General features: G+C 54.1%; 3 protein-coding genes across 4 annotated transcripts; 1 reads left to right on the forward strand and 2 right to left on the reverse strand.

The window, feature by feature from the left end:
• Positions 1-2,344: 2,344 nt before the first annotated feature.
• On the forward strand, positions 2,345-11,460 carry ZNF132 (zinc finger protein 132). Of its 2 annotated transcripts, XR_013997599.1 has the most exons (4): positions 2,345-2,924; positions 5,771-5,939; positions 7,213-9,880; positions 11,199-11,460. XR_013997599.1 is itself a non-coding variant. In XM_081119821.1 (3 exons), the coding sequence occupies exons 1-3, from the start codon at positions 2,904-2,906 to the stop codon at positions 9,648-9,650; spliced, it is 2,628 nt and encodes an 875-aa protein (XP_080975947.1). In that variant the 5' UTR covers positions 2,345-2,903; the 3' UTR covers positions 9,651-10,226. The 2 variants fall into 2 exon arrangements, 1 of the variants encoding a protein (XP_080975947.1); XM_081119821.1 differs by lacking the exon at positions 11,199-11,460 and having other exon boundaries at positions 7,213-10,226.
• A 1,610-nt stretch (positions 11,461-13,070) lies between these two features.
• ZNF584 (zinc finger protein 584) lies at positions 13,071-18,345 on the reverse strand. Its single transcript, XM_081119902.1, has 4 exons — positions 17,956-18,345; positions 17,190-17,316; positions 15,472-15,594; positions 13,071-14,917 (listed from the first exon to the last, which is right to left on the reverse strand). Exons 1-4 carry the CDS (start codon positions 17,971-17,973, stop codon positions 13,911-13,913), a joined length of 1,275 nt encoding a protein of 424 aa, XP_080976028.1. The 5' UTR covers positions 17,974-18,345; the 3' UTR covers positions 13,071-13,910.
• A 3,462-nt stretch (positions 18,346-21,807) lies between these two features.
• Positions 21,808-22,791, reverse strand: RNF225 (ring finger protein 225; the record flags this gene model as incomplete). Its single annotated transcript, XM_081119904.1, has 1 exon — positions 21,808-22,791. One exon carries the CDS (start codon positions 22,789-22,791, stop codon positions 21,808-21,810), a length of 984 nt encoding a protein of 327 aa, XP_080976030.1.
• Between the last annotated feature and the right edge of the window lie 882 nt (positions 22,792-23,673).

The following is a 23,673-nucleotide window of genomic DNA, read 5'->3' on the forward strand; positions in this document are numbered from 1 at the left end:
TAAATAAGGCAAAGCAATTTATAGCCAGAAAATAAGTTGCAAGGGCTTACTTTCCCTAACCAAGGATACTTAGGAGCAAATGGTTTTCATATTGCAGACCTTGAGGGAGTTTGGGGGAGTCAGGCCCACCTCAGTCCTGTCCCCCCTGTGGCAGTCTTTGAAGATGAAGCTGACCAGAGAATGACCCTGATCCCTCTATACTTCATTGTGATGAATCAGCATATTAAAGGACACACCCTGAAAGCTGATGAATATTCTATTAAGATCCTCCTGGAGACGTCTCCTAAAATTCCCACCTTTGGAAAATAGATAAAAGCCTTCAAGATAAAGGAAGCCACAGCTTGGAGCACACCCAGGCCTTGCCCTTTCTTTCCTCAGGGGTATATGTTTGCTCTTTCTCCAAAGCTCTAAGAGTCCTTACCAGACTTGCAACCAGGGGTGAACCAGGCAGCGGCACCCTGTCTGGGCTAACCCCCTGAACCTGCATCCAAGGGCCCTCCTTTTGCCTCTGTAACGTGTTTCCTGAGTCCAAGCAGTCCAGCTGGCTCACTTCTGCCTGTGTGATTGTCCAAAGGGTCCAGGCAGCCACACCTAGGCTTTCCTCTTCCTCATGTTTCCAAAGGGCCAAGGCAGCTTCGCCTAGGCTCACTCCTGTTGCTTTGATCTTTGCCTCTTTTATCTTAAGCTCTTCCTTTATTTCACTGTCCCCGGCTTTAATAAACAAACTCTTAAAATCGCCTGGACTCTTGTTGTGAAATCTTTCCTGCACAAAGTCAAGAACCCACACAGTCCAGACTATGTCGGGGCAGATCCACCTCGGTCCTAGCCCCTTTCCAATGTACTAGTACATTCCTTGTGCAGCTCACATACTGAAACATAGAAAGTCATCCTTTACAGGCTGATGGGCACTTGGGGCTTTGGGGCCCTGGTATCACTGACTTCCCACATAGTTTGGCACTCCTATCACCAGCACTGAGGCTGGGAAGTATCCCACTTGCAGACAGGCTCATGGCAGAAGCAGGCCCTCCTTGTGTGTAGGGCTCCCATGCATTATTTCCTGGTCAGGCTCTCCTGTGCTGTGGCCTGGCATCCAAAGCTACCTGGCTGCGCATCAGAGACACACTCCTGGCTGTTCATACAGGGGACACAGGAGAGGCTCCTGGTTCAGACCCAGCCTCCACCAGTCCCTGAAGCAGCCCAGTGGGAACGCTGCAGCCCGGCTAGGCGTGGCTCAGTGGTTCAGCGTCGACCTAGGATCCTGGCGATCAGGGTTCAATTCCCAGTCAGGGCACATGCCCAGGTTGTGGGCTCAATCCCCAGTCGGGGGCGTGCAGGAGGCAGCCGATCAATGACTCTCTCATCATTGATGTCTCTATCTCTCTCCCTCTCCCTTCCTCTCTCTGAAATCAATAAAGATATATTAAAAAAAAAAAAAAAGACACAAGGTACTTCTGTCCTAAAATAAAATAAAATAAAATGTTTAAAAAAGAAATGCTGCAGAAAGCCGATAGGAAGGCGAGAGTCTTTTGTTTATTTTTTAAATATATTTTTGTTGATTTCAGAGAGAGGAAGGGAAAGGGAGAGATAGAAACATTAATGATGAGAGAGCATCATGGACCAGCTGCTTCCTGCACACCCCCTACTGGGGACTGAGCCCGAAATCAGGGCATGTGCCCTGACTAGGAATTGAACCGTGACCTCCAGGTTCATGGGTTCACGCTCAACCACCCACTGGGGGAGTGACTCTTTTGATTCAGGCTGCAGCACCCGCTCACACAGACCTCTTCTCCCCACAGGAAAAGAAAGTCCTTGTGACAGATCTGACCCTTCCAGGGAAATCTCCAGAGGAGAGAAGCCTTAGGGGCCTTAAGTGTGTGGTGGCTGAGAACTGACCTGCTTTGGCCAAGGGGACCCGTGAAGTGTCTGCAGGCAGCTCAGGGGAAGCTCCCCTGCTTCATGGACGTAGTTAGATCTGCACGTGGCACCTGCGGTGTCCTGGAAGGTGGCAATAAATGGACAGAGATGGGAACTCAGGGAAGGTAAGGAGGTGGGTTTTGACCATGTACAGGGGAGACGTCCCAGAGACTCCCAAGGGGGGGTCATGGATGGGCAGCTGGACATGTATGTCTACATCACGCTGAGGGACCTGGCGAGGGGAAAAAGCCTCCCCCCCCCCAGGGGGTCACTGTAATCTGAGAGAATGGGACTGGTGGGCAGTGACGCGAGGGCGTGCTTCCTGGTCACCTAGGCAACGACCGAACGGCACCGCGATTGGCTCAAAAAAACAGTTACTGTCTGCGGCGGGCCTGGAGCCAATCAGACTCGGGGCGCGCAGAGTGGGGGCGGGGTTCCGTCCTCGCCGCTGCGCCTTCCTTTCGCCCCGACGCTCCCGGCTGCGGGGCTGGAGGAGGCGCCGGGAAGTGCCGGACCTTCGCCGAGCCTTTGCGGGCGCTTTCACCTCGCGAATGGCTCCTTCCTGATCCTCGGTCCTTCCGGATGCGGAACTGACGCGACGAGTCTCCGCACTCCGCCTTCGTCCCGAGGCCCCGGGAGGAAGACCCCAGGTTCCCGGGCCCGTTTACACCGGGAGACGGAGGCCCCGAGTGCGACCGTTAGCCCGCGGTCGTCCACCCCGGCCGGCAGCGTCGCGGATGGACTCCCCGCAGGCGAGCGGAGGGTCCCGGCCCTCATGATCGCGGAGGTGCCCTGGGCCTTCGCCTACACGAGTCTGGGGCCCTAGTTGTCACTTTCCCGAAGCGTCCTGAACCCCAGCCAGAGGTTATATGGCAGGACCTCATCTCTGGACTCCAGTGGGATAAGGCCTGGAAGGGTGTCCTGGAGTTGCCGGAGAATGTCATAGATTCTCTTGTGGTGACGTGAGGAAAGAATCCAAACGCGCACACATGGAGAAGTTCAAACGGGAGGTAAGCCCTGGCCGGGTTGCGCAGTGGTCAGGGCGGCCCGCAGACTGAAGGGTCCTGGGTTCCATTCGGCCAAGTGCACGTACCTGGGTTGCAGGTTCAATCCGGGCCCTGGTTGGGGTGGGTGTGGGAGGCAACCAATGGTGTTCTCTTCCCCCCCATCTCTCCCTCCCTCCCTCCCTCCCTCCCTCCCTCCCTCCCTCCCTCCCTCCCTCCCTCCCTCCCTCCCTCCCTCTCTTCCACTCTCTGAAAAAGCAATGGAGAAAATGTCCTCGGGTGAGGATTAAAAAAACACACACATGACTTTACTGCGAATTAGGGGCAATTAATACACCCTTAGGAATTTTAGGGTGGGCAGGCTCTGAAGCACTGCCACCAGGCTTCAGTTAACCCTCCATATCTCTTCTTGGCGCGGGTAAAGGATGAGGAACCATTCCAATTATCCAACCCAAATTCCTAGCGTTTCCCGGGTCTGGATTGGACCCTCCTCCCAGTAAATTCTATTGGGGTTTCCTGCCCTCTATCCGACTGTTCCCAGGCTAGGCCCCGCCCCTCTGTTTCGTCACCGATTCTCATTGCGCATGTCCAAACGGTCATTACAGCGTCTGGTTCCTATCGCGCATGCGCCCAGCAGAGGCCTTTCCTCCCCTCCCTCCTGTGTTGGGCTTTCAGCACCTTGGGGAGCTTTTCCTGTCCGGTTCTAATAAGTCTCCTGGCCTCCTGTCAGCAGTCCCCTAGGGTGTGCTAATGTGTCTGTTTATCAGTAAACTAGATGGAAATTTTGCTCTTTACCTGCTTCTGCTTCCCAGTTCATTAAGATTACTTGGTTCTCTTTTGCTTTCTCCCTTATATTAATAACTAATTATTTTCTCATATCAATAACTAGCTACCTATGCTGACACAGGCACAGGGATCAGCATGTGCAAATTGCTTGGAAGTGAGTATGAGGTGGAAGTGTTCAGGGAACCACATATCTTCATTTTGTCTGGTGGAAATAAAGAGCCAGGGGTACCACAGTCAAGCTTGGATGGCAGGCTGAGGGGCTCGGCCTCTATTCAGAGATTGTGGAAGTCAAGGAAAGTTGGAGCAGAGGAGGGAGGTGATATGATCAGGTCTTAACCAGCTCCCTCTGGATGCTGGGTGGAGTGAGGTTGGAGGTAGGAAGACCATCAAGGAGGTGACTGCAATAGTCCAGGTGTATGCTTTTAGTGTCTGCGGAAGTAGGAGAAATGGCTCTTGATCTGCTTTGCAAGTCGATGGACTCAATTTCCTGGTGTGGGGCAGTAAGGTAACATGGTTGAGTGATAGATTTTTCAGATGTAGAAGTTGGTGTGAGGAATAGATTTCAGAGTGAAGATAAAGAGTTGGGTTTTGGCCATATTGTATTTGAGATGCCCCAGAGACTGCCAAACTGTGGTGCCAAGTGTGCTTTATGCCAGGTCCAGACTGGTGACATCCAAGGGATGGAGGCTTGTCTGTGTGGACACTGTGCAGCTGTGGGTCGGGGTCAGGGTGGTGACCAAGCCTCTGAGCAGAGAGTAGACCTGGGATAAAAATATGAAGCATACAAGCCTCACAGGTAGGATGACAGTGGGGCCTGAGTTTAGGGTGGTTTATGTCTCTACAGCTCATCAGGTTTTGGGGTCCTGGGGATTTTGTCAGTCTGGTGGAGTAGCAGTAGCCAACAGGGTCAGGCTGAGTCCCCAAGCCAAGGATTTGTGTGTTAAGATGAGTGAGGACAGCCCAGCTGGCGTGGCTCAGTGGTTGAGTATCGACCTGTGAACCAGGAGGTCACATTTCGATTCCGGTCAGAGCGCATGCCTGGGTTGTAGGCTTGATCCCCAGTAAGGGGCGTGCAGTAGGCAGCCCATCATTGATGTTTCTCTCTCTCTCCCTCTCTCTCTCTGAAATAATAAAAAAAAAGGGAGGGGGTGAGGACAGCCCAGCTGGTGTGGCTCAGAGGTTAATGCATTGGTCTGTGCACCAAAGGGTCTTGGGTTCTATTCCCAGTGAAGGGTATGTACCTGGGTCACAGGTTCAATCCCGGACCCCAGTCTGGGCACTTGTGAGAGGCCAATCGATGTGTCTCTCTCACATCGATGCCTCTCTCTCTCTCCTTCCCTTCCACTCTCTAAAAATCAATCTCAGGTAAGGATTAACCAAAAATAAATTTAAAATTTTTAAAAAGTTAAAAAAAAGAGGAGTGAGGACAGAGGACAGCTATGACTGGTGAGGGCATGTGCAAGGGCAGAAGTGGAAGGAGCTGAATGTTGAAGCAACTGGGCAAGGAGGGGAGGCATTTACTAGAGGGGTGATGACTGTCTCTGGCAGTGGGGGTTTCTGGAGATCTGGGGCAGGCCAGTATTGGATCCTGGGACTCTAGGGAGATGCCCGTGGTATGGACAAGGTGTAGAGGGGTGGGAAAATGTGGATGGTATGGTTCCTGTACAAGGTGAGGGAATGTGAACCAATGGTCCCTGGTGCTAGAGGCTTAAGGGAGAAAGGAGAGTCCCAATTTTCTCATATCTGGGGAACATAAAGGAAATTGGCTAGTGGGGGAGGCAGGGCAGTGTGCCAGCCCAGAACTCAGCATCCATCTGCCCACATGCCTTTTGTCCTGAATATACAGTGGCCTGTGGGACTACAAGGAGAGAGGGACACCAATGGTGCCAGGGCCTGTCATCTCCTCTCAAGTGGGGGCCTGAGGAGGAGGAACTGCATGTGGGTGAGGGGAGGATGAACTAAGGAGGTCATGAGAAGAGGATATGACAGTGGTAGATGTTGTAGAACTCTGAGTCATAGGTCAAGGGCCTGGATGTGTCCATTTGAGTATTTTGTTTGTTTTTCAGCCCATCTTTTGGCCCCCTGGCTCAGCTGTCCCATCGTTGCAGAGCCCAGTGACCTTTGAGGATGTGGCTGTGTACTTCTCCAAGGAGGAGTGGGGTCTCCTTGATGAGGTTCAGAGGCATCTGTACCAAGATGTGATGCTGGAAATCTTTGAGCTCATGACCTCACTTGGTAAGACCCTTATGCCCTATTGCACTATGGTGACCAGCTTCTGCCCTGTGCCTTTTTCCCACAGAAAGTTCTGTTTGTCCCAAAGCCCAACCATGGGTGCTGCTTCCTTCCCACGTTTCATGTTGTAAGAGCTAGGACTGGGCTGCATGTACTTCCCTGTCTCTCCCTGGACAGCCTCATGAGTGATCCTAATAGCTGTTGAGTATTTTGAGGATCCTTGTGGGAGCAGAGGTTGGGGACCAGGTAACTCCAGTCTGCTTAATGGCTCCCACTGAGCTTGAGCCAGTGTGGGGCCTGCCCAGGTTCTGCCCCTTCTCCCATAAGATGTTTTTCAAAAACAGCTTTATTGAGATACACCATAAGTTCACTCTTTTAAAGTATATGTTTACACAGGTATATGAATATCACAATCCAATTTCGGAACATGTTCATCATCTAAAGGGAGATTTGGTACCCATTAGCAGTCATTCCCTATCCTCCCTCATCCCTTCTCCCCAAGTCATGGGAAACCTCTAATCTACTTTCTGACTGTACAGATTTGCTTATTCTAGACATTTCATGTAAACGGAATCACACAATACATGTTTTCCTGTGAGTAGCTTTCATTTAACTTATGTTTCAGAGGTTCATCCGTGTTGTAGCATATACAGCATTCATTCCTTTTTATGGTTGAAAAATATTCCATTGTATAGAGTTTGTTTATCCAGTTGATGGGCATTTGGCTTGTTTCCACCTCTTGGCTACTATGAACAATGTTGCTGTGAACATTCACATACAATTTTTTGTGTAGATATGTTTTGATTTCTCTTCGGTAGATATATAGAAATGGAACTTTCCAACTGTTTTCCAAAATGGTGGCACCATTTTACATTCCCACTGCAGCGTATGAGTGTTTGTTTCTCTGCTTCCTCAACAACACTTGTTGTTTTTTCCTTATAGCCACCCTAGTGGGTGTGAAGTGGTATCTCCTTGTGGTTTGGATTTGCATTTCTCTCATGACCAATGATGCTGAACATCCTCCATTTGTGTGTATGCACCTTTCTTTAAGGAATGCTTATTCTCATCCTTTGCCCCATCTCTGTCCTGGTCTTTGGCAAAGCCTCCTTTATTCTGTGGCATGGCTGGGTACTGTCCTACACAGTGGACCCTTCACTCTTATTCTGTCAACAATCCCTTTAACCCCTTCCTGTATGTGTCAGTTACACATTTCTAATGAAGTCACCCTTTGCACCAAGTGGAACACTGAATTAGTGAGAAACTTCTCTGATTTTAGGTTGTTGGCATGAAGCAGATGATGAGGAGGCCTGTCCCAAGCAGAATGCTTCTATAGAAGGGGTGTGCCAGGTCAGGATCCCCAATACACATCCTTCCACCCAGAAGACTGATTCCTGTGACATGTGTGGTCCATTCATGAAAGACATTTTACACCTAGATGAACATCAAGGAACACATCCTGAGGAGATCCCCTACACATGTGGAGCATGTGGAAGAGGGTTTTGGTTCAATGTAAACTTCTTCCAGCACCAGAAGGAGCCCAGTGGAGAGAAGCCCTTCAGATGGGACAAGGACAGGGACTTGTTTGTGAAGAGCTCTATAGTGTACCTGTCAGAGAAGCCCTTCACTTGCAGGGAAGGTGGTAAGGATGTCTCAGACAGCCATGACCTCCTCCAGCACCCAGCCATCAACAGCCGCGGGAAGTCACATAGGAACACAGAGTGCAGGGAGGCCTTCCCACACAGTTCCAGCCTTGAGCAGCTCCTAGAAGTCCATACCACACATAAGCTCCTCAAGTGCAGTGACTGTGGCAAAGCCTTCCAGGAGAGCTCAGCCTTCCTCAACCACCTGAGAATGCACTCTGAAGAGACACCATTTAGATGCCCAACACTTGTAAATTCCTTAGAGGAGAAATCAACCCTTGTTAATTACCAAAAATTTCACACTGGAGAAACATCACATGTGTGTAAAGAGTGTGGGAAGGCCTTTAGTTACTCATCTAAGCTGAGGAAGCACCAGCAATTTCACACTGGAGTAAAATACTATGAGTGTAGTGACTGTGGGAAAACCTTCAGCCACAAACTCACACTTGTCCATCACCAGAGAATTCACACAGGAGAAAGGCCCTACGAGTGGAGTGCATGTGGGAAAGCCTTTAATAACAGGTCACACCTCATTCAGCATGAAAAAGTTCACAATGGAGAAAGACCTTTCAAGTGCAGTGAGTGTGGAAGAGCTTTTAAAAAAAACTCCGAACTTGCTAAGCACCAGAGAGTTCACAATGGAGAGCGGCCTTTTGAATGTAGAGAATGTGGAAGAGACTTCAGGCAAAGCTCCCATCTCCTTCGCCATCAGAAAGTTCACACTGGAGAGCGGCCTTTTGAATGCAGTAAATGTGGGAAAGCCTTCAGTGATAGCACCACCCTCATTCAGCACCAGAAAGTACACACTGGGCAAAGGCCTTATGAGTGCAGCAAATGTAGGAAAACCTTCAGCCGCAGTTCCAGCCTGATTCAGCACTGGAGGATTCACACTGGAGAAAGGCCTTTTGAGTGCAGTGAGTGTGGAAGAGCTTTTAACAAAAAATCCAATCTTGCTCAGCACCAGAGGGTTCACAGTGGAGAGCGGCCTTTTGAATGTAGCGAATGTGGAAGAGACTTCAGGCAAAGCTCCCACCTCCTTCGACATCAGAAAGTTCACACTGGAGAGCGGCCTTTTGAATGTAGTGAATGTGGGAAAGCCTTCAGCAATAACACCACCCTCATTCAGCACCAGACAGTAAACACTGAGCAAAAGCCTTATGAATGCAGCAAGTGTAGGAAAGCCTTCAGCCGCAGTTCCAGCCTGATTCAACACTGGAGGATTCACACTGGAGAAAGGCCTTTCGAGTGTAGTAAGTGTGGAACAGCTTTTAACAAAAGCTCCAATCTTGCTCAGCACCAGAGAATTCACAGTGGAGAGCGGCCTTTTGAATGTAGTGAGTGTGGAAGAGACTTCAGGCAAAGCTCCCACCTCCTTCGACATCAGAAAGTTCACACTGGAGCACAGCCTTTCGAATCTACAAAGGCCATCAAATACAGCACCACCCTCATTCAGCACCAGAAAGTACACACTTGGCAAAGGCCTTATGTGTGCAGCAAATGCAGGAAAGCCTTCAGCTGCAGTTCCAGCCTGATTCAGCACTGGAGGATTCACACAGGAGAAAGGCCTTATGACTGCAGTGAATGTGGGAAGGCCTTTGCTCACAGTTCCAGTCTCATTAAACACCGGAGAATTCACACAAAGGAAAGGCCATATGAGTGCCGTGAATGTGGGAAATTCTTTAGCCAAAACTCCATTCTCGTTAAACATCAGAAAGTTCACACTGGAGAAACGCCTTATGGGTGCGGTGAATGTGGGAAATTCTTTAGCCAAAAGTACAGCCTCATTTATCACTGGAGAGTTCACACTGGAGAAAGGCCTTTTGAGTGCAATGAGTGCAGGAAAGCCTTCAGCAGCAACTCTCACCTGGTTCGTCACCAAAGAGTTCACACACAAGAAAGGACCTACGAGTGCAGTCAAAGTGGGAAAGCTTTTAGTGAAAGGTCCACACTTGTTCCACACCAGGTAGTTCTCAGCAGAGAAAGGACTTATGAGTGCAGAGGGTTTGTATCCAGCCTGACACTGAGGCATGGAGGACACAGAAAGGGAGAAAATAACTCTTTAACAGGGCAGTGAGGGGATTCATGAGGAGGGGGCATCTTGGCCCAGTTGAAGGGGTGTTACTTGGAGAGAGAGAATGAGGGTCAGGCAGGCATCCCTGACAAGCTGAGGGCACAAAAAAAATGCCCAGGGGCCAGGAGCTGCTGTGTGGATTCTAGAAGAGCTACCACTGGCTGGGGAAAAGACATTCCCTGGGGAGCCAAGACAGAAGTTGTGACCATGGGCTGCTGGCACTGGCTTGCCAGGTGAGGTTTGGGCTAACATGATGGTATTCTGGCAGGATAGTAAGAAGCTAGGAAAATTCCTGGGCAACTAGAATGGGGAAATTGAGACAAGAAAATTAAACAAGGCCAAAACTTAACAGCCAGCTTGTGATTCTCAAGACCTTATCCAAGGACTCTTGAGAACATATGGGTTATACCCTATTCCCTAACCAGAAAATACAGAGCTTAAATCACCCTGGCCTGGGAAAATAGAGAACAAAGACCCAATCAATGCCATCAGCTAAACCCAAGGACAGCCCGGCCAGGCGTGGCTCAGCGGTTGAGCATCAACCTAGGATCCAGGAGATCGGGGTTCGATTTCCAGGTTGCGGGCTAGGCAGCTGATCAATGACTCTCCCATCACTGATGTTTCTATCTCTCTCTCTCCCCCTCCTTTTCTCTCTCTGAAATCAATAAAGATATATTTTTAAAAAAATAAACCCAAGGACAAGTGTAGAGCATTGGCCCATTCATCCTAGGATCACAGGTTTGATTCCCAGTCAAGGGCATGTGCCTGGGTTGCATGTTTGATCCATGCATCAGTTGTAGGACATGTGTGGGAGGCAACCAATGATGTGTTTCTCTCACATTAATGTTCCTGTCCTGTCTCTCCCTCCCTCACTCCTTTCCACTCTTTCTGGAAAGCAATGGGGAAAATATCCTCTGGTGAGGATTAACAACAAAAATTTAAAATGTCCCTGGCCTGGCTGGGGTGGCTCAGTGGTTGAGCATCATTGACCCATGAACCAAGAGGTCACCAGATCCATTCCCTGTCAGGGCACATGCCCAGGTTGCAGGCTCAATCCCCAGTAGGGGGGTCATACAGGAGGCAGCCGATTGATGTTCCCCATCAATGTTTCTATCCTTTCCTCTCTAAAATCAATAAATAAAAACCATTAAAAAAATTTTTTTAGCCTGGCCGGGCATGGCTCAGCAGTTGAGCATCAGCCTAGGATCCAGGAGATCACGGTTCAATTCCTGGTCAGGGCACATGCCTGGGTTGTGGGCTGGATCCCCGGTAGAAGGCATGCAGGAGGCAGCTGATCAATGACTCGTTGATGTTTCTCTCTCTCCCTCCCTCTCCCTTCCTCTCTCTGAAATCAATAAAAATCTATTAAAAAAAATTTTTTTTTTTAAATGTACCTGGAAAGCTGATGAGTGTTCTACTGAAACCCTCCCCTAAGGTCCTCACCTGCAGAAAAATGAAAGGATAAAAAGCCCTCAGGACAGAGACGCAGTGCAGGCTCGTAGAGCACACCCATGCCCCTTCCGGGCATGAACTTTTATTTCTTTGCTGCAGGAACTGCAACCAGGGGAGCAGTGGACAGCAGCAGCCTGACCTGGAATCACTCCCTGATCCTGTCTCCAAGGTGGAGCTAAAGCAGCCCCACCATGGCTCACTTCCATCACCGTGATCTGAAGTAGCCCCACCTTGGCTCACTTCTTCCCTATAACACTTCTAGAGAACCAAAGCAGAGCACTGTCTAGGCTCTCCTGTGGCTTCTACCCTAATTCCTTCCTTCGTTTCACTGTTCACGGCTTTAATAAACATTCTCTAACCCATCTAGACTCACGTGAAATCTTTCCTACATGAAATAAAAAACCCACACACTACGGGCTAGGGTGAGGCACACCCGCTACAGGTTGTCTCTGCCCAGTAACGAAGTGAGTCGTGCCCAAACTGGCATGCTGGGCAGGTCAAAGGAACAGAGCCACTCGCTTTGTTCTAGATGTCCCAGCATCACCAGGGAAACAGCTTTCCACCCACTCCCCATCAGATTGGCTGCTGTATATGGAGCCCCAGTGAGAAACCAGATGCAGGGGAAGTGCAGAGGGCCCTTCACCCAGAGGCCATCCTGCAAGATCTAGCTAAGGCCACCCACCTACACAGGGTAATTGAGCTCTAATGACCATTGTCTACCCTACCTCCATTTGCTCAGAGACCTGAGCTCCACCTGGCTCAGCTGGTCTTTAAATTGCTCACACAGACCCCCATGTTGGAGGCAGACAATTATTACACCCAGGGAGGAAGACCTGAGCAGACTTGGAGGTGGGCATACACTTTATGGTGCTGGGGAGAAATTGAGCATACTCCTCAAAAACTCCCCTGAATGCAAGCCTGCCTGGGGTTCTTCCCTGTTATGATCATCAACCTCCCGCCACCAGGAGGATGTGCAAGAGGAACCAGCCCAGTGAGGCAGCAGCGGTGGTTTCCAGCCCCAACACGTGGTAGGATGAGCACTGTGGCCCAAAGCCCCTCAAGTCGGGTTGCCAACTCTCCAAACACAATTCCAGCTAACAGGACGCACTTTCAGGACCAGGGACACAGCTAGCTACAGGCAGCATATAAATTTTGCTGAACTGACATTTTATTTACCTTGTGGCAAAAGCGTTGCAGCATTTTTTAAATCAAAAGGACCCATGCAACAGAAGATCTGGAGCCATATGTTGATTCAACCACTTCCCTGTGCCAGAGACAGTGGCAGCAGAAACAGTGAAGGCCATGGTGTGCAGACACCAGGAACACTGACTGGGTCACAAAAGACATATCCCAAGACACCCAGGGTGATGGCCATGAGGTCAACATGCCCAGTAAGGCTAGGAGAATTCAGAAGACCTGTAGATAATGTGGTGAGTGTGACCTCGGTCTGCAATTCCAGAGAAATTCTGCAACCCTTGGCCCCTGAAACCACAACTGCCGGAACACTTGTGGAAGCCTCCTTACAACCAGCTCAGATCCCCTAGTGTACCCAAGACCCCACTCATTACTGCAGCGTTTCTGTGCCACGTGTTTTCCAACAGGCCCCTGTAGGTTTTATGGTTAGTCCAGAACTTACTTCCACGATCTAGATTTCAGAGGACACGGCTTCTGAGCTGACTCTGGAGCTTCCTCTGACCAATGCTGGAGATTGAGGAACATTCCCTGGGAACAAGGGCCCTCGCTCCTGTTGCCCCTCGACACATGGAGCATCTTATAGCAACTCTGCCCTTCTTGACCCACCAATAACTCTGACACCCAAATGACACAATTCACCCACCAAGCCTTCCCTTGTCTCTCTGCAGGTCTCGGCACCCTGCAAGTCAGGCCGACCAACGAGAACTGTTCTCTGCCTTTCTGCAGTCTCCACCCAGGCAGATAAAGGTGAAAGAATCTCCACAGAAGCCATTCCTTGTATTCATGAGCCCAATTTTGTTATTTATTCCCTCATACAGAGATCAGAACCCCCAATATTAAAGGTAACTTAAACAAGGGTTAACAACTTTTTTTTTTAATGGTTATATTGACTTGAGAGAAAGAGAAGGGAAAGGGAGAAAGAAAAACATCCACCGATGAAAGAGAACCATCGATCGGCTGCCTCCTGCACGCCCCCTACTGGAGATCAAGCCTGCAACCTAGGCATGTGCCCTGACCAGGAATCTAATCAGCGACCTCTGGTTGCAGGGGATGACACTCAACCAACTGAGCAACACTGGCCAGGGACAACGACAACGCCTTTATTGCTATGCATTCCAGAGCCGTGTGACAGTTTCAGGGTTGGGTAAACCCACAACAACAGGTGCAGCATGTAGTGTCAACCATGTACAGGAAATCAGCTCACCTTCCCTGGACACCCCGACTGGACACTGCTTAGCTACTGTTGGCCACAGCTAGGTTGTGTCCACACCTAAACCAGTCAGTGGGATATAATGCCCAACATGGGCTCCACCACTCATGGAGAACAGGGAGCATGGAGGTCTGCTGTCCCTGAACACATTGGGGTGACAGATGCATACCATGGGGACTGCCGGATGGCAGAAGTGTGATGAGTTCTGCCACAGCCTGGGCAGGTCAGAGCGCAACACAGCTCCTGAAAGCTTCCCACATACCTGGCACCCCTCCCAGCCTGGGTGTTGGGGTGTCCCTGGTTCAGCTTTCAAATGGCTCCTCTCCTGAATCTCCTTTCTGAAGAGAGGTCTTTCATGTTGAGCAAGGTGCCAGCTATGGCAAAAGGCCTTCCCACATCCCGTCCACCTACGACCTTTCTGCAGTGTGGACCTTCTTATGCTGAAGGAGAGTAGAACTGTGTTTGAAGGCTTTCCCGCATTCTGTACACTCGTAGGACCTCTGCTCCGTGTGGAACTGCTGGTGCCGGTTGCGGTAGGACCTGGTGGTGAAGGTCTTCCCACACAGGCTGCACTCATAGGGCCGTTCTCCAGTGTGGACTTTCCAGTGCTGGTACAGGCCGGAGCGGGTCACATACGCTTTCCCACACTGCTTGCACTCGTAGGGCTTTTCTCCAGTGTGAACTCTCTGGTGGAGAATGAAGCTCTGGTTGTATTTAAAGAACCTCCCACACTCCTGGCACTCGTAGGGCCTGCCTCCAATGTGAACTTTCCGGTGCCGGATGAGGGTGGACAGAACACTGAAGGCTTTGCCACATTCGCTGCAGGCGTAGGGCCTTTCTCCAGTGTGAATTCTCTGGTGTAGGACGAGGGCGTCTTTGCGGTTGAAGGTCCTCCCGCATTCACCACACTTGAAAGGCTTTATGCCCGTGTGAACCTTCTGATGCTTCCTCAGTTTAGATGGGTAACTAAAGGCCTTTCCACACTCGTTACACACATGGGATGTTTCTCCAGTGTGAATTTTTCGGTGATTAACCAGGGTCGAGTTCTCCTTGGGGGCATTTCCACCTTTTGGGCATCTAAAGGGTCTCTCTTTACAGTGAGTTACCAGGTGGTCAAGGAGCGTGAAGGCCTTCAGGAAGGCTTTCCCACAGCTGCTGCACTTGAAGAGCTTCTGTGAAGCATAGACTCCCTGCTGCTGCTGGCGACCAGAGCTAGGAGGGAAAGGCTCCTGGTGGCCCGTGCTCCTGCGTGGCTTCCCCTCATTGTGGGTGGCCTGGTGCTGGAGGTGGCCTAACAAGGCAGGGACGTCCTTCCCAGATTCCCCACACAGAAGGTGCTTCTCTGACAGGTGGACCCTGCAGGTCTTCACCTGTTGAGGAGGGGCCTCCCCATCGTTCAGTCTACAGGGACAACCTGAAACAGAAAGGTCAGTCACCGAGAGCTGGATTAAAGGGAGGAGGCACCTTTACCAGCAGTGCGTGTGGAACACTCCCAGAAAGGAGTCCACAGAATTGCCAGGAGGTGGCTGGGAAATGTCTGGGTGAGAAAGGGCTGACCCAGCACAACAGGGCTCTGCCAGGTCACAGAACAAGGAAGGCCTCAACAGGGACGAAGCGCAGTGCAGGAGGAGAGCTGGGGCCTCCGAGTCATGCCTCTGCCTCAGGTTTCCAGTGGGGCCTGAGTTGCTGGTGACAGTGAGCATTGTGAAGAGGACGTGTCTGCTCCGAGGAAAAGATGACTGTAGCACAGTGAAGGGTAAATGACAAGACACAGGCCAGAGAGGTGGGTCATCCAGGGCCTGAGTCACGGTGGAGATGGCAAGATCACACAGTGTGTCCAGAGGGAAAGGAAGGAGGGAATAAGTTGTGGTCACTGGCCTTAGCACCAAAATGCCAGCGCACAAAGACACCCCAACCAGCATGCTGTGAGTCCATCACTGAGAACAAGGCACTTCCAGCCCCACTCACCAAGACCAGGACCCCTCCTGGCGCCTGTTCTGCTGACCAGAGTCACATCCACCATACTGGGCACCCAGGGCTCTTCTTTACCCTCCAGCTGGGCCACCACATAGGACCTCGAAGGTACAAATCCTAGGAGGAGAAAGTTTAAGAGGCCAGTCCAAGTGAAGGCTGACGCAGCTGGCCACACACACCACAGGAAGCTTGTGTCACCATGGCTACCAGAAGGAAACTTAGTATTAGAAAACAAACCTTCCACGTACATTTAAAAATTCACTGAGAGGATAGATCTCATGTTATGAGGTTTTTTAAAAATGTTTTTATTGGTTTTAGAGAGAGAGGACGGGAGAGACAGACAGACAGAGAAACACTGATGTGAAAGAGAAACATCCACTGGCTGCCTCCCACACGCACCCCAACCAGGGATCAAACACACAACCTGGGCACGTGCCCTGACCAGGAATTGAACTGGTGATCTTTTGGTACACTGGGCAATACTCAACCCAGCCACACTAGCCAGGGTTCATGTTATGAGTTTTGCCACAATTTTTTAAAAAAGAATCTCTGAAATCAAAATTACCCTCATACTCAATCCAAACAAAGACATTACAAGAAAACTGCACCATTGATAACTCTTATGATTACAGATAAAAAACACTAGCAAACCAAATCCAGAAATACGCCATCTTAATAGAACAAAGGACAAAATTGCACAACGATATACACAGGAAAGTATTAGACACAATCACCGACTTCTTGCCAACTGCACTCAACAAACTAGGAAGAGAAGGAAACCCCCTCACCTGGGAAGGGCTCCTGGGAAACCTACAGCAGCATCCTACTTACTAGTGACAGCCTGGATGCCTTCCCATTAGATTAGCAGCAAGGCGAGAATGTCTACACTCACCAATACATTCAATAAAACCCTGGAGGTTCTAGCCAGGTCAGTCAGGCAACAGAAGAAGTAAAAATATTTGTAGGTGCCGTTACATTATATATATGGAAATTCACTGAAAAAAACTATTACAACTAATAAGGGAGTTTAGCAAGGTTGCAGGATACAAGATCAGTATACAAAAATGAATTATATTTCTATACACTAGTAACAAACAATCCAAAATAAAATTAAGAAAACAACTCCACTTAAAATAATATCCAAAGAATAAAATCCTTAAGAATAACTTTAGCCTCGTATACAGAAAACTACAGAACACTGTAGTCTTGTACAAAACACTACAAAAAAATTATAGAATAGCTAAATAAATGGAAAGACATGTCATGTCTATGGATTGAAAGATATTAAGATGGCAATACTCCCAAAACCGATCTACTGATTTGACTTCATGGCTCAAGCCTGGCCCAGGGAAGGCCCTAGAGGATTTCTTTTGGTGGAAGACGGCAAAACCTGGAGCACAGACTGGCCATGGCTTGGGCAGGGTCACAGAGAGAGGCAGAGCTGGGTGGCATTTGTTGGGAAAACTGTAAACATCTGAAGCCCAAGCTGTCCCCCAGAAGGCCACTGGGGTAACAGGTGTTGAGGCTGCTAACAGGGCTGCTCAGAGAGAGGCAGGGACAAGCACATGCCCAGTGCCCGTCCCCATACTTGGCACCAACCCAGGAAATCTGGGAAGAAAGCAGCCTCCCTGGTGGGGCTTTAGGATGAACAGAAATTCCCATGGAGAAAACTCAGAAGTGGTCAGTTTGCTGGGGGAGCGTGAGGGTCTTACCCAGCGAGACAATGAGTGCAAAGTTCTCCAACATCACATCACGGTACAGGCTCCTCTGGATGGAATTAAGGAGACTCCACTCCTCCCGGGAGAAGTAGACAGCCACGTCCTCAAAGGTGACCAGACCCTGTCATGATGGATCAACTGAGCCTTAGGGTCAACAGTGGGCAGAGAAGCCAACCAAAATGTAGACAGAGGAACACATCCAGGCCCTTGATCTGTGGCTCACGGTCCAGCTACATCTTTCCCTTTGAGCCGAAACGCCCCTCCATACTGTCATCCCTCCCTCTTCCTAAGACCCGCCCCCACCAGGCCCCCCAGCACCACTGGTGCCTCCTCCTCATGTTACTAGGGGGTTCTGCATCCAGCCCGCAGCAGCAGGCTGGTGACCAGACGATGCCGTCTACGTTCCGAGCCAGGAGCCCAAGCCGCACCCCATCTCCTGCCAGCCGGTTCCCCGAGTCCCAGGGATCACCTCGGAGCTCATCCTTCTCTCAGGTACAAGTACCTGGCTAGGGCCCTCCAGCTGCCTTTGCCCCGACGGGCACACCGCCCAGCATAACCTCACGTCTGCCCCAGGGGCAGGTAACGAATGGCCCCCACATGCCAGTTCCGCACACGGTGTCTCCCGAGTGACACCACGCGGAGCAACCGCCATCCCGCCGCCCGGAACCACGCACGCATCCGCCGGCCTGGCTCGGCTCCCCTGCCCGCCGCAGCCGCGCTCCGGGCTGGGCTCTTGCGGAACCGGACCCCTTCCACTCACCTGCGCCTCAACGGCCATCGGAACCCGTGGGCGAGGCGTGGCCGCGACCAGGACACGGGCCGAGAGTCGCGGACTCGGCTGAACGTCGCCGCCGCTGCCCGGGCGCAGCAGCCACCGGCCGCCCAGGAAACTTGGAAGCTCGGCGTCCGTCGGGTGCGAGGTGCCAGGGGCTGGGGGGCGGCCTCGGGGGCGCGGGACAGGCGAGCCCCGCGAAGACGGAGCCACTCGGCGGCGACGGCACGTGCGAAGCCGCGGCCGGGGCCGCCCGCCTTTCTCCTTCGCCGCCCGTGCGGCTCGAGGGAAGGCGTCTGGCCCTCGACAAACGCCCGGGGCCGGCCCCGACCCACCGCCGGCGTCCGACTGAGCCCCGCAGGGCAGCGCCGGAAGTCCCGCCCCGCCCGTGCGGCCCGCGGCTGCCCGCACCGCGCGCCCGCCTCACGCTCGCACTTCATTTCCCAGCTCCCCCCGCGGGGCCTCTTGCTGGTTGCCATAGCGTCGGGCGAGAGAGCACCCAGCTGAGGTCTGAGGCTCTTGAACTACATTTCCCATAGTGCCTCGCGGCGCTTGCGTAAGGACGCCACGGAGGACGGCGCGGGAGAGGGGCGTTTCCTGGGAAGCTGCGCGGCGGGGCGGGGAGAGGTTTTCTGCGGGCGCTCCCGCCCCGCGGCCGAGGGGCCGGTGGCTGCCCGGCTGCGCTGCCCCAGCGTCCGGGGGCCCGGGCCTTCGGATACCGGGCAGGGAAGGCGGGAGCGCCGGGCGGTGCCGCCACGCCCGAGGCCTGGTCCGCCCGGGGTGTTCGCGAGAACTACGGCGGAGAGAACTGCGCTGGGGGCTGGGCTGTGGCTTTTATTCTTTTTAATTTTTTTTTATTGACTTTTAGAGAGAGGGTCACATTGAGTTGTTCCGCTTGTTGATGCATCATTGGTTGATTCTTGTATGTGCCTTGACCAGGGCCAAACCCACAACCTTGGGGTATCCGGGCGATGCGCTAACCAGCTGACACCAGGCCAGGGCGAGGGGCGGTGTTTTGCAGACACTCTGGCCCCTGTTGGAGTCCACTCCCTCCCAGCTGGTCAGCCTCAGGTCCCCCACCCCTCAACCTGGACGCTGCCGCTCCCTCTGGGGACAGAGGCAGGAGAGCTGGGGGAGGTCCCTGAAAGGCTTGTTGAGTGGCGGGGCGGGGCGGGGCGGGGCGGGGGGCGGGGTAGGTCCCAGGAGCATGGCAGGGGAGGCGGTGTGGCCAAGACGTTGGTTCCTCTGCTTGCCCCTCTGGGCATCGCTTGGCCTTTGAGGTCCCTCCTTGTGCCTGAGGTGTCCCCAGCAGGTGCTCAATAAATACTTGTGGATTGTCAAAATCTCCTTGCAAGTAGAGTGTTTACTGTTGCTCATTTTACAGATGAGAGAACCAAAGCCACCAGTACAGGCCTCTCTGGCACCATGCCAGGCACTGGGGGTGACCTGCTTTCTGGGTGACCACAGGACCTTGGAGGAGCAGCAAGCCTGGGGCAGGTGGGGGTGGTGCCAGCAGGGGTGGAGTTGGCAGAGGGAGGGCTGGCAGGGCACAACTCCAGGTGGCCAGAGAGGCTGAAAGGCAAGGGTAGAGGGGACGCCCCCATGATCCTGGCCCCAAAATGGTTTCAGGCAGCCCCTTTGTTCATGGGCAGGCATTGAGGTAGTAATCAGCAGACAGGGATGCTCACGGTCCCTGGGCTGTGTCATCAGCCACATTTTATGGGAGGAGAGACTGAGGCCTCAGGCTCCCAGCTGGGAGGGTGGAGAAACCAAGCTTCCTTGTAGCCCCCAGGAGAAAGCTGGTTAGTGAAGGGAGGGAGGGGCCAGCCCTGCCCAGTACCCTCAACCATCACCTCACTGACCCAGCTCCCCCTGACTCAATGCCACCTGTTATTTCCCCTGAGTGTCCTTGAAGATACAGTGAAAGAGGAAGGCAGGAGGGTCCGAGAGAGATTTGAAGATGCTAAGCTGCTGCTTTGAAGATGGAGGAAGCCAAGGACAGAAATTCTCCCCTGGAGCCTCCAGACGGGACTGGCCTTGTGAACATCTGGACTTTCATCCAGTGAGACTGATCCCAAGACATCTGCCTGCAGAACTGTGAGATAGTGTGTGTTGTTCTAAGGAACCGAGTTGGTGAAAATATGTGGCAGCAGCCAGAGAAAACTACAGATTGCCAACCTTGCTCCTGCCTGATCGGGTCCCCTCCCTGTGGGGCTGGGCTGTGTGTGTCATTGGCACAGAGGTAGGGGTAAGAACTGGATCGTGAAGACACTCCCTTGGATGTCCTGCTATTCCCACTCTGGCTTTCTACCTGGAAGCAGCAGCTGGCATCAAAAGGAACTCCGCTGACTACCTAGATCAGGGTGGTTGGCTGCCAGCTGGGTGAGCCCAGGGTGTCCACAGGCATTCCTGGGCTGCCCCTTGGTCACCTGCAATGCTGTCACTCCCCAGAAAACTCTTTGGCACTCACTGTGTGCAAGGTGCTGAGGGCACATTATAAACAAACCAAACAGGAGCGGTCAGCCCCATAGAAGTCACATTGGAAAATGCTGGGTGCCCACCACAACATATAGCAACCAGTGAGGCAGGATGGGGGCTCCCAGACCTGGGGGGTGGAGCAGATGACTCATGTTCAGCTTATGCAGAGGGTGGCTGCCATCTACTCTGCTCTGACTAAGCCAGGAAGGCTTCTGAAAGGACAGGAACCCAAGAGCTGCCCTTCCTGGAGGTGACTGTCCAGAGGGAGGGCTGAGGCTGCACCTGGGGGCCCAACAGGGGTGCCAGGAAAGGTGTGTTAATTGGCCCAGAAAATGAGCGGAGATGGGGGTGATGGGGGATCCAGTGGCCAGGGAGGTCCAAGAGCAACCCCCCCCCCCAAATCAGGTGACACTTTCTGACCCAGAGGGCAACCCTGGCCTCTTTGAGCTTGGCTGACACAGTGGCCTCACGGCATATCAGGAGGATCCCAGAAACCCATAGGGGAAGTCGAGGCCTCCATGGCAATTTGGTAGTCAGCATCCAGGTGAAAGTCGGTCTTGTTTTTTTGGAGAGAGGAAGGGAGAGAGCGAGAGAAACATGGATTTATTGTTCCAGTTACTTATGCATTCATTAGATGATTCTGGCATGTGTCCTGACTGGGGATCGAACCCACAACCTCGGTGTATCAGAAGGATATTCTAACCAGCTGTGCTACCTGGCCAGGGCTGGGAGAGCCAGCCTTTGAGGCTCAGGCCCCATTTGTCCTCCTCAGTCCTGGCCCCAGCCAGGTGTGCAGGGCTGCAGCCACGAACCAGCGTGGAGTCAGCGGGATCCCCCCTGGCCCAGCCTGCAGGCAGCAGAGTAGAAAACCAACCACCACCGGGGTGGGGGCAGCCAGGCAATGGCCCAGTCAGCCGGTGTTTCCAGGGAACAGCAGCCCGGGCGGAGCTGACCTTCAGAGCCTGCAGCCCGTGGTGCCCGGCGGATGCTCCCCCAGGGCTCTGATGACTGACTGGGGTGCGCTCAGCGGGACCCTTTTGAAGATCCGGGTTGGGGTGCCCCAAGCAGGGCCCCTGCAGAAGTCGGTCAGGGGGGCTCCGCAGCTGGACTCCCACGAGGGATGCGGATCGGGGACTCCCACGGCACCCTCAGGGGAGCGCTTCCCAGGGGGTCTCCGCAGGGGAGTCGGGCACCCTCAGCGGGTGCCGGCGGCGGTGTCCCCAGGGGTTGCTTCTTGAGGGGTGATGGTCTCAACAGGCCTCCCTCCTGTGCCTCGGGGATGGTGGCGCGTGGTCCGGGCAGAGCCGCCAGGACGACACCGAGGCCCGGGCGCCGGAGGCTGGGCCCGCAGCCGAGAAGCTGTTACCGCGGCCCCCACGCCCGCCTCCTGCCCCGTGCCCCCGGGACCCAGCCGGGGCCACCCTCTGCCTCCCACCGGCGGCCCGAGAGCCTGTCCAGCAGCCCTTCGGCCTCCGCCGCCTCCGCCGAGCTCCCCTCGGCCTCCGGCGCGTCCCCCGCGCTCCCCTGGGACTCCCGCGTGTCCCCCGCAGCCCCCGGCGGGGTGGCGTCCGGGGCCCGGCCCGTGGGGCCCCAGGGCGCGCCGGGCGTGGGCAGCGGCGGGAGCCAGGCGAGGCCGGGCGCGGGGGCCAGCGCCACGAGCTGCGGCCGCGCGGGCCCGGGGGCGGCGCGCGGAATGAGGAAGAAGATGTAGACGCCGGAGACCACCAGGCCCGCGGCCACCAGCGCGGCCAGCGCCACGGCCGCGTTGAAGGCCCAGGTGGGGCTGTCCAGCGTCAGGCGGCGCGACAGCGGGCGGCCGAGGCGCAGCGGCGGCGGGGGCGGCGGGCGCGCGGCGCGGGCCTTGCGCGGCCCGGGCGCGGGCGGCGGCCGCAGGTAGAGCAGCCCCCGGCTCCGGTCGAAGCGCACGGAGCCCTGGCGCGCGGGCGGCGCGCGGGCCTCGCGGGGCAGCAGGCAGGCCTGCGTGGGCAGGGCGGGCAGCCCCCCGCGCGGGGCCAGGCGCGTGGGCGCGCGGCACACCGGGCACGCCACCGCGTTGCCGCCGCCCGCCGTGGCCAGCGACAGGCGCGCCAGGCACTCGAGGCAGAAGACGTGGCCACAGTCCAGGCGCTTGGGCAGCTTGAACACGCCGTCGAAGGGCGACACGCAGATGAGGCACTCCACGGGGGACGCGGGGGGCAGCATGGGGTCGGAGCCCGGGCTGCTGTCCCCATCCCCGTCACCCCCCTGGCCGGGGGACGGGGGCGCAGAGAGCGAGCCCGGGGAGCTGGGGCCTGAGCCCTGAGCGACCCGCGGGCGGCGAAGCCAGGGCGGCCGAGGGCAGGGCATCGGACGGGGCCTGCAGGGAAGGCAGTCAGGCAGCGGGCGGCTCTGGACTCGGCAGGGGGTTGCCCTACATGGAGCAGAGGGCGTCCGAGGGGGAAGAGGCAGGATCAGTCCCGGGGGGCCAGGGGGAGATGGGAAGGGTTGGGGACAGGCAGGGGCCCAGGAAGGTCCAGAGATGAAACCAGGGGGCCCGGCAGATTATGAGCTAGACTTGGAGGCTCCAGAAACGGACTGAGAGGACTGGATTGGCTCCATGGAGGACAGCAGACAGGAATGGAGAGGGGCAGACAGGGGCTCCCAGGAGCTAGATTTACAGACCCTGAAGCACAGGGACTCTAAGGAGGCAGAAAAAGCACATCAGACCGAGGATAAATTCCCAGCAGCACAGAGCCAAGTTGGAAGCCTACAGCAGGGGTCAGAGGCTCCCCAATGTCAGACCCCAACTGAGCATCATCCCCTTCCTACCTGCTGGAGCCTCCTCCCTCTGGCTGGCAAGTCAGTTTTGACCCCAATCCTTAGCCTACTGGCAGAGGGACACTGAGTGCCCCTCCCTGTGGGAGGGAACCTGAGGTGGAGCCATGGCCTCTAGGTCCCAAGCCCCTGCCAGACTTGTCTGACTGCTTGTCACACCCACCAGCCCGGATGTCGGGGGTGGTGGGCAGGTGATGGCACAGGTTGACAGAGCAGGGACAGGTGAGTGATAGCGATGCCCCTGCCCTGAACACCTCATGAACTCTTCACCTCAGGGGCACTGGTGGAGAGGAACCTGGGGTGGCAGTGGCCCTGTAGGTGGCTTGGAAGGCAGCCTGGAGCACCCAGGGATAACCTTTCCATAGAGTGGGACTTCTAGAGTCTGCCGGTGGGAGGCACGCAGGGTTGGCCTCT

This window comes from Miniopterus schreibersii (assembly GCF_964146895.1).
Source record: "Miniopterus schreibersii genome assembly, chromosome: 18".
NCBI lineage: Eukaryota > Metazoa > Chordata > Mammalia > Chiroptera > Miniopteridae > Miniopterus > Miniopterus schreibersii.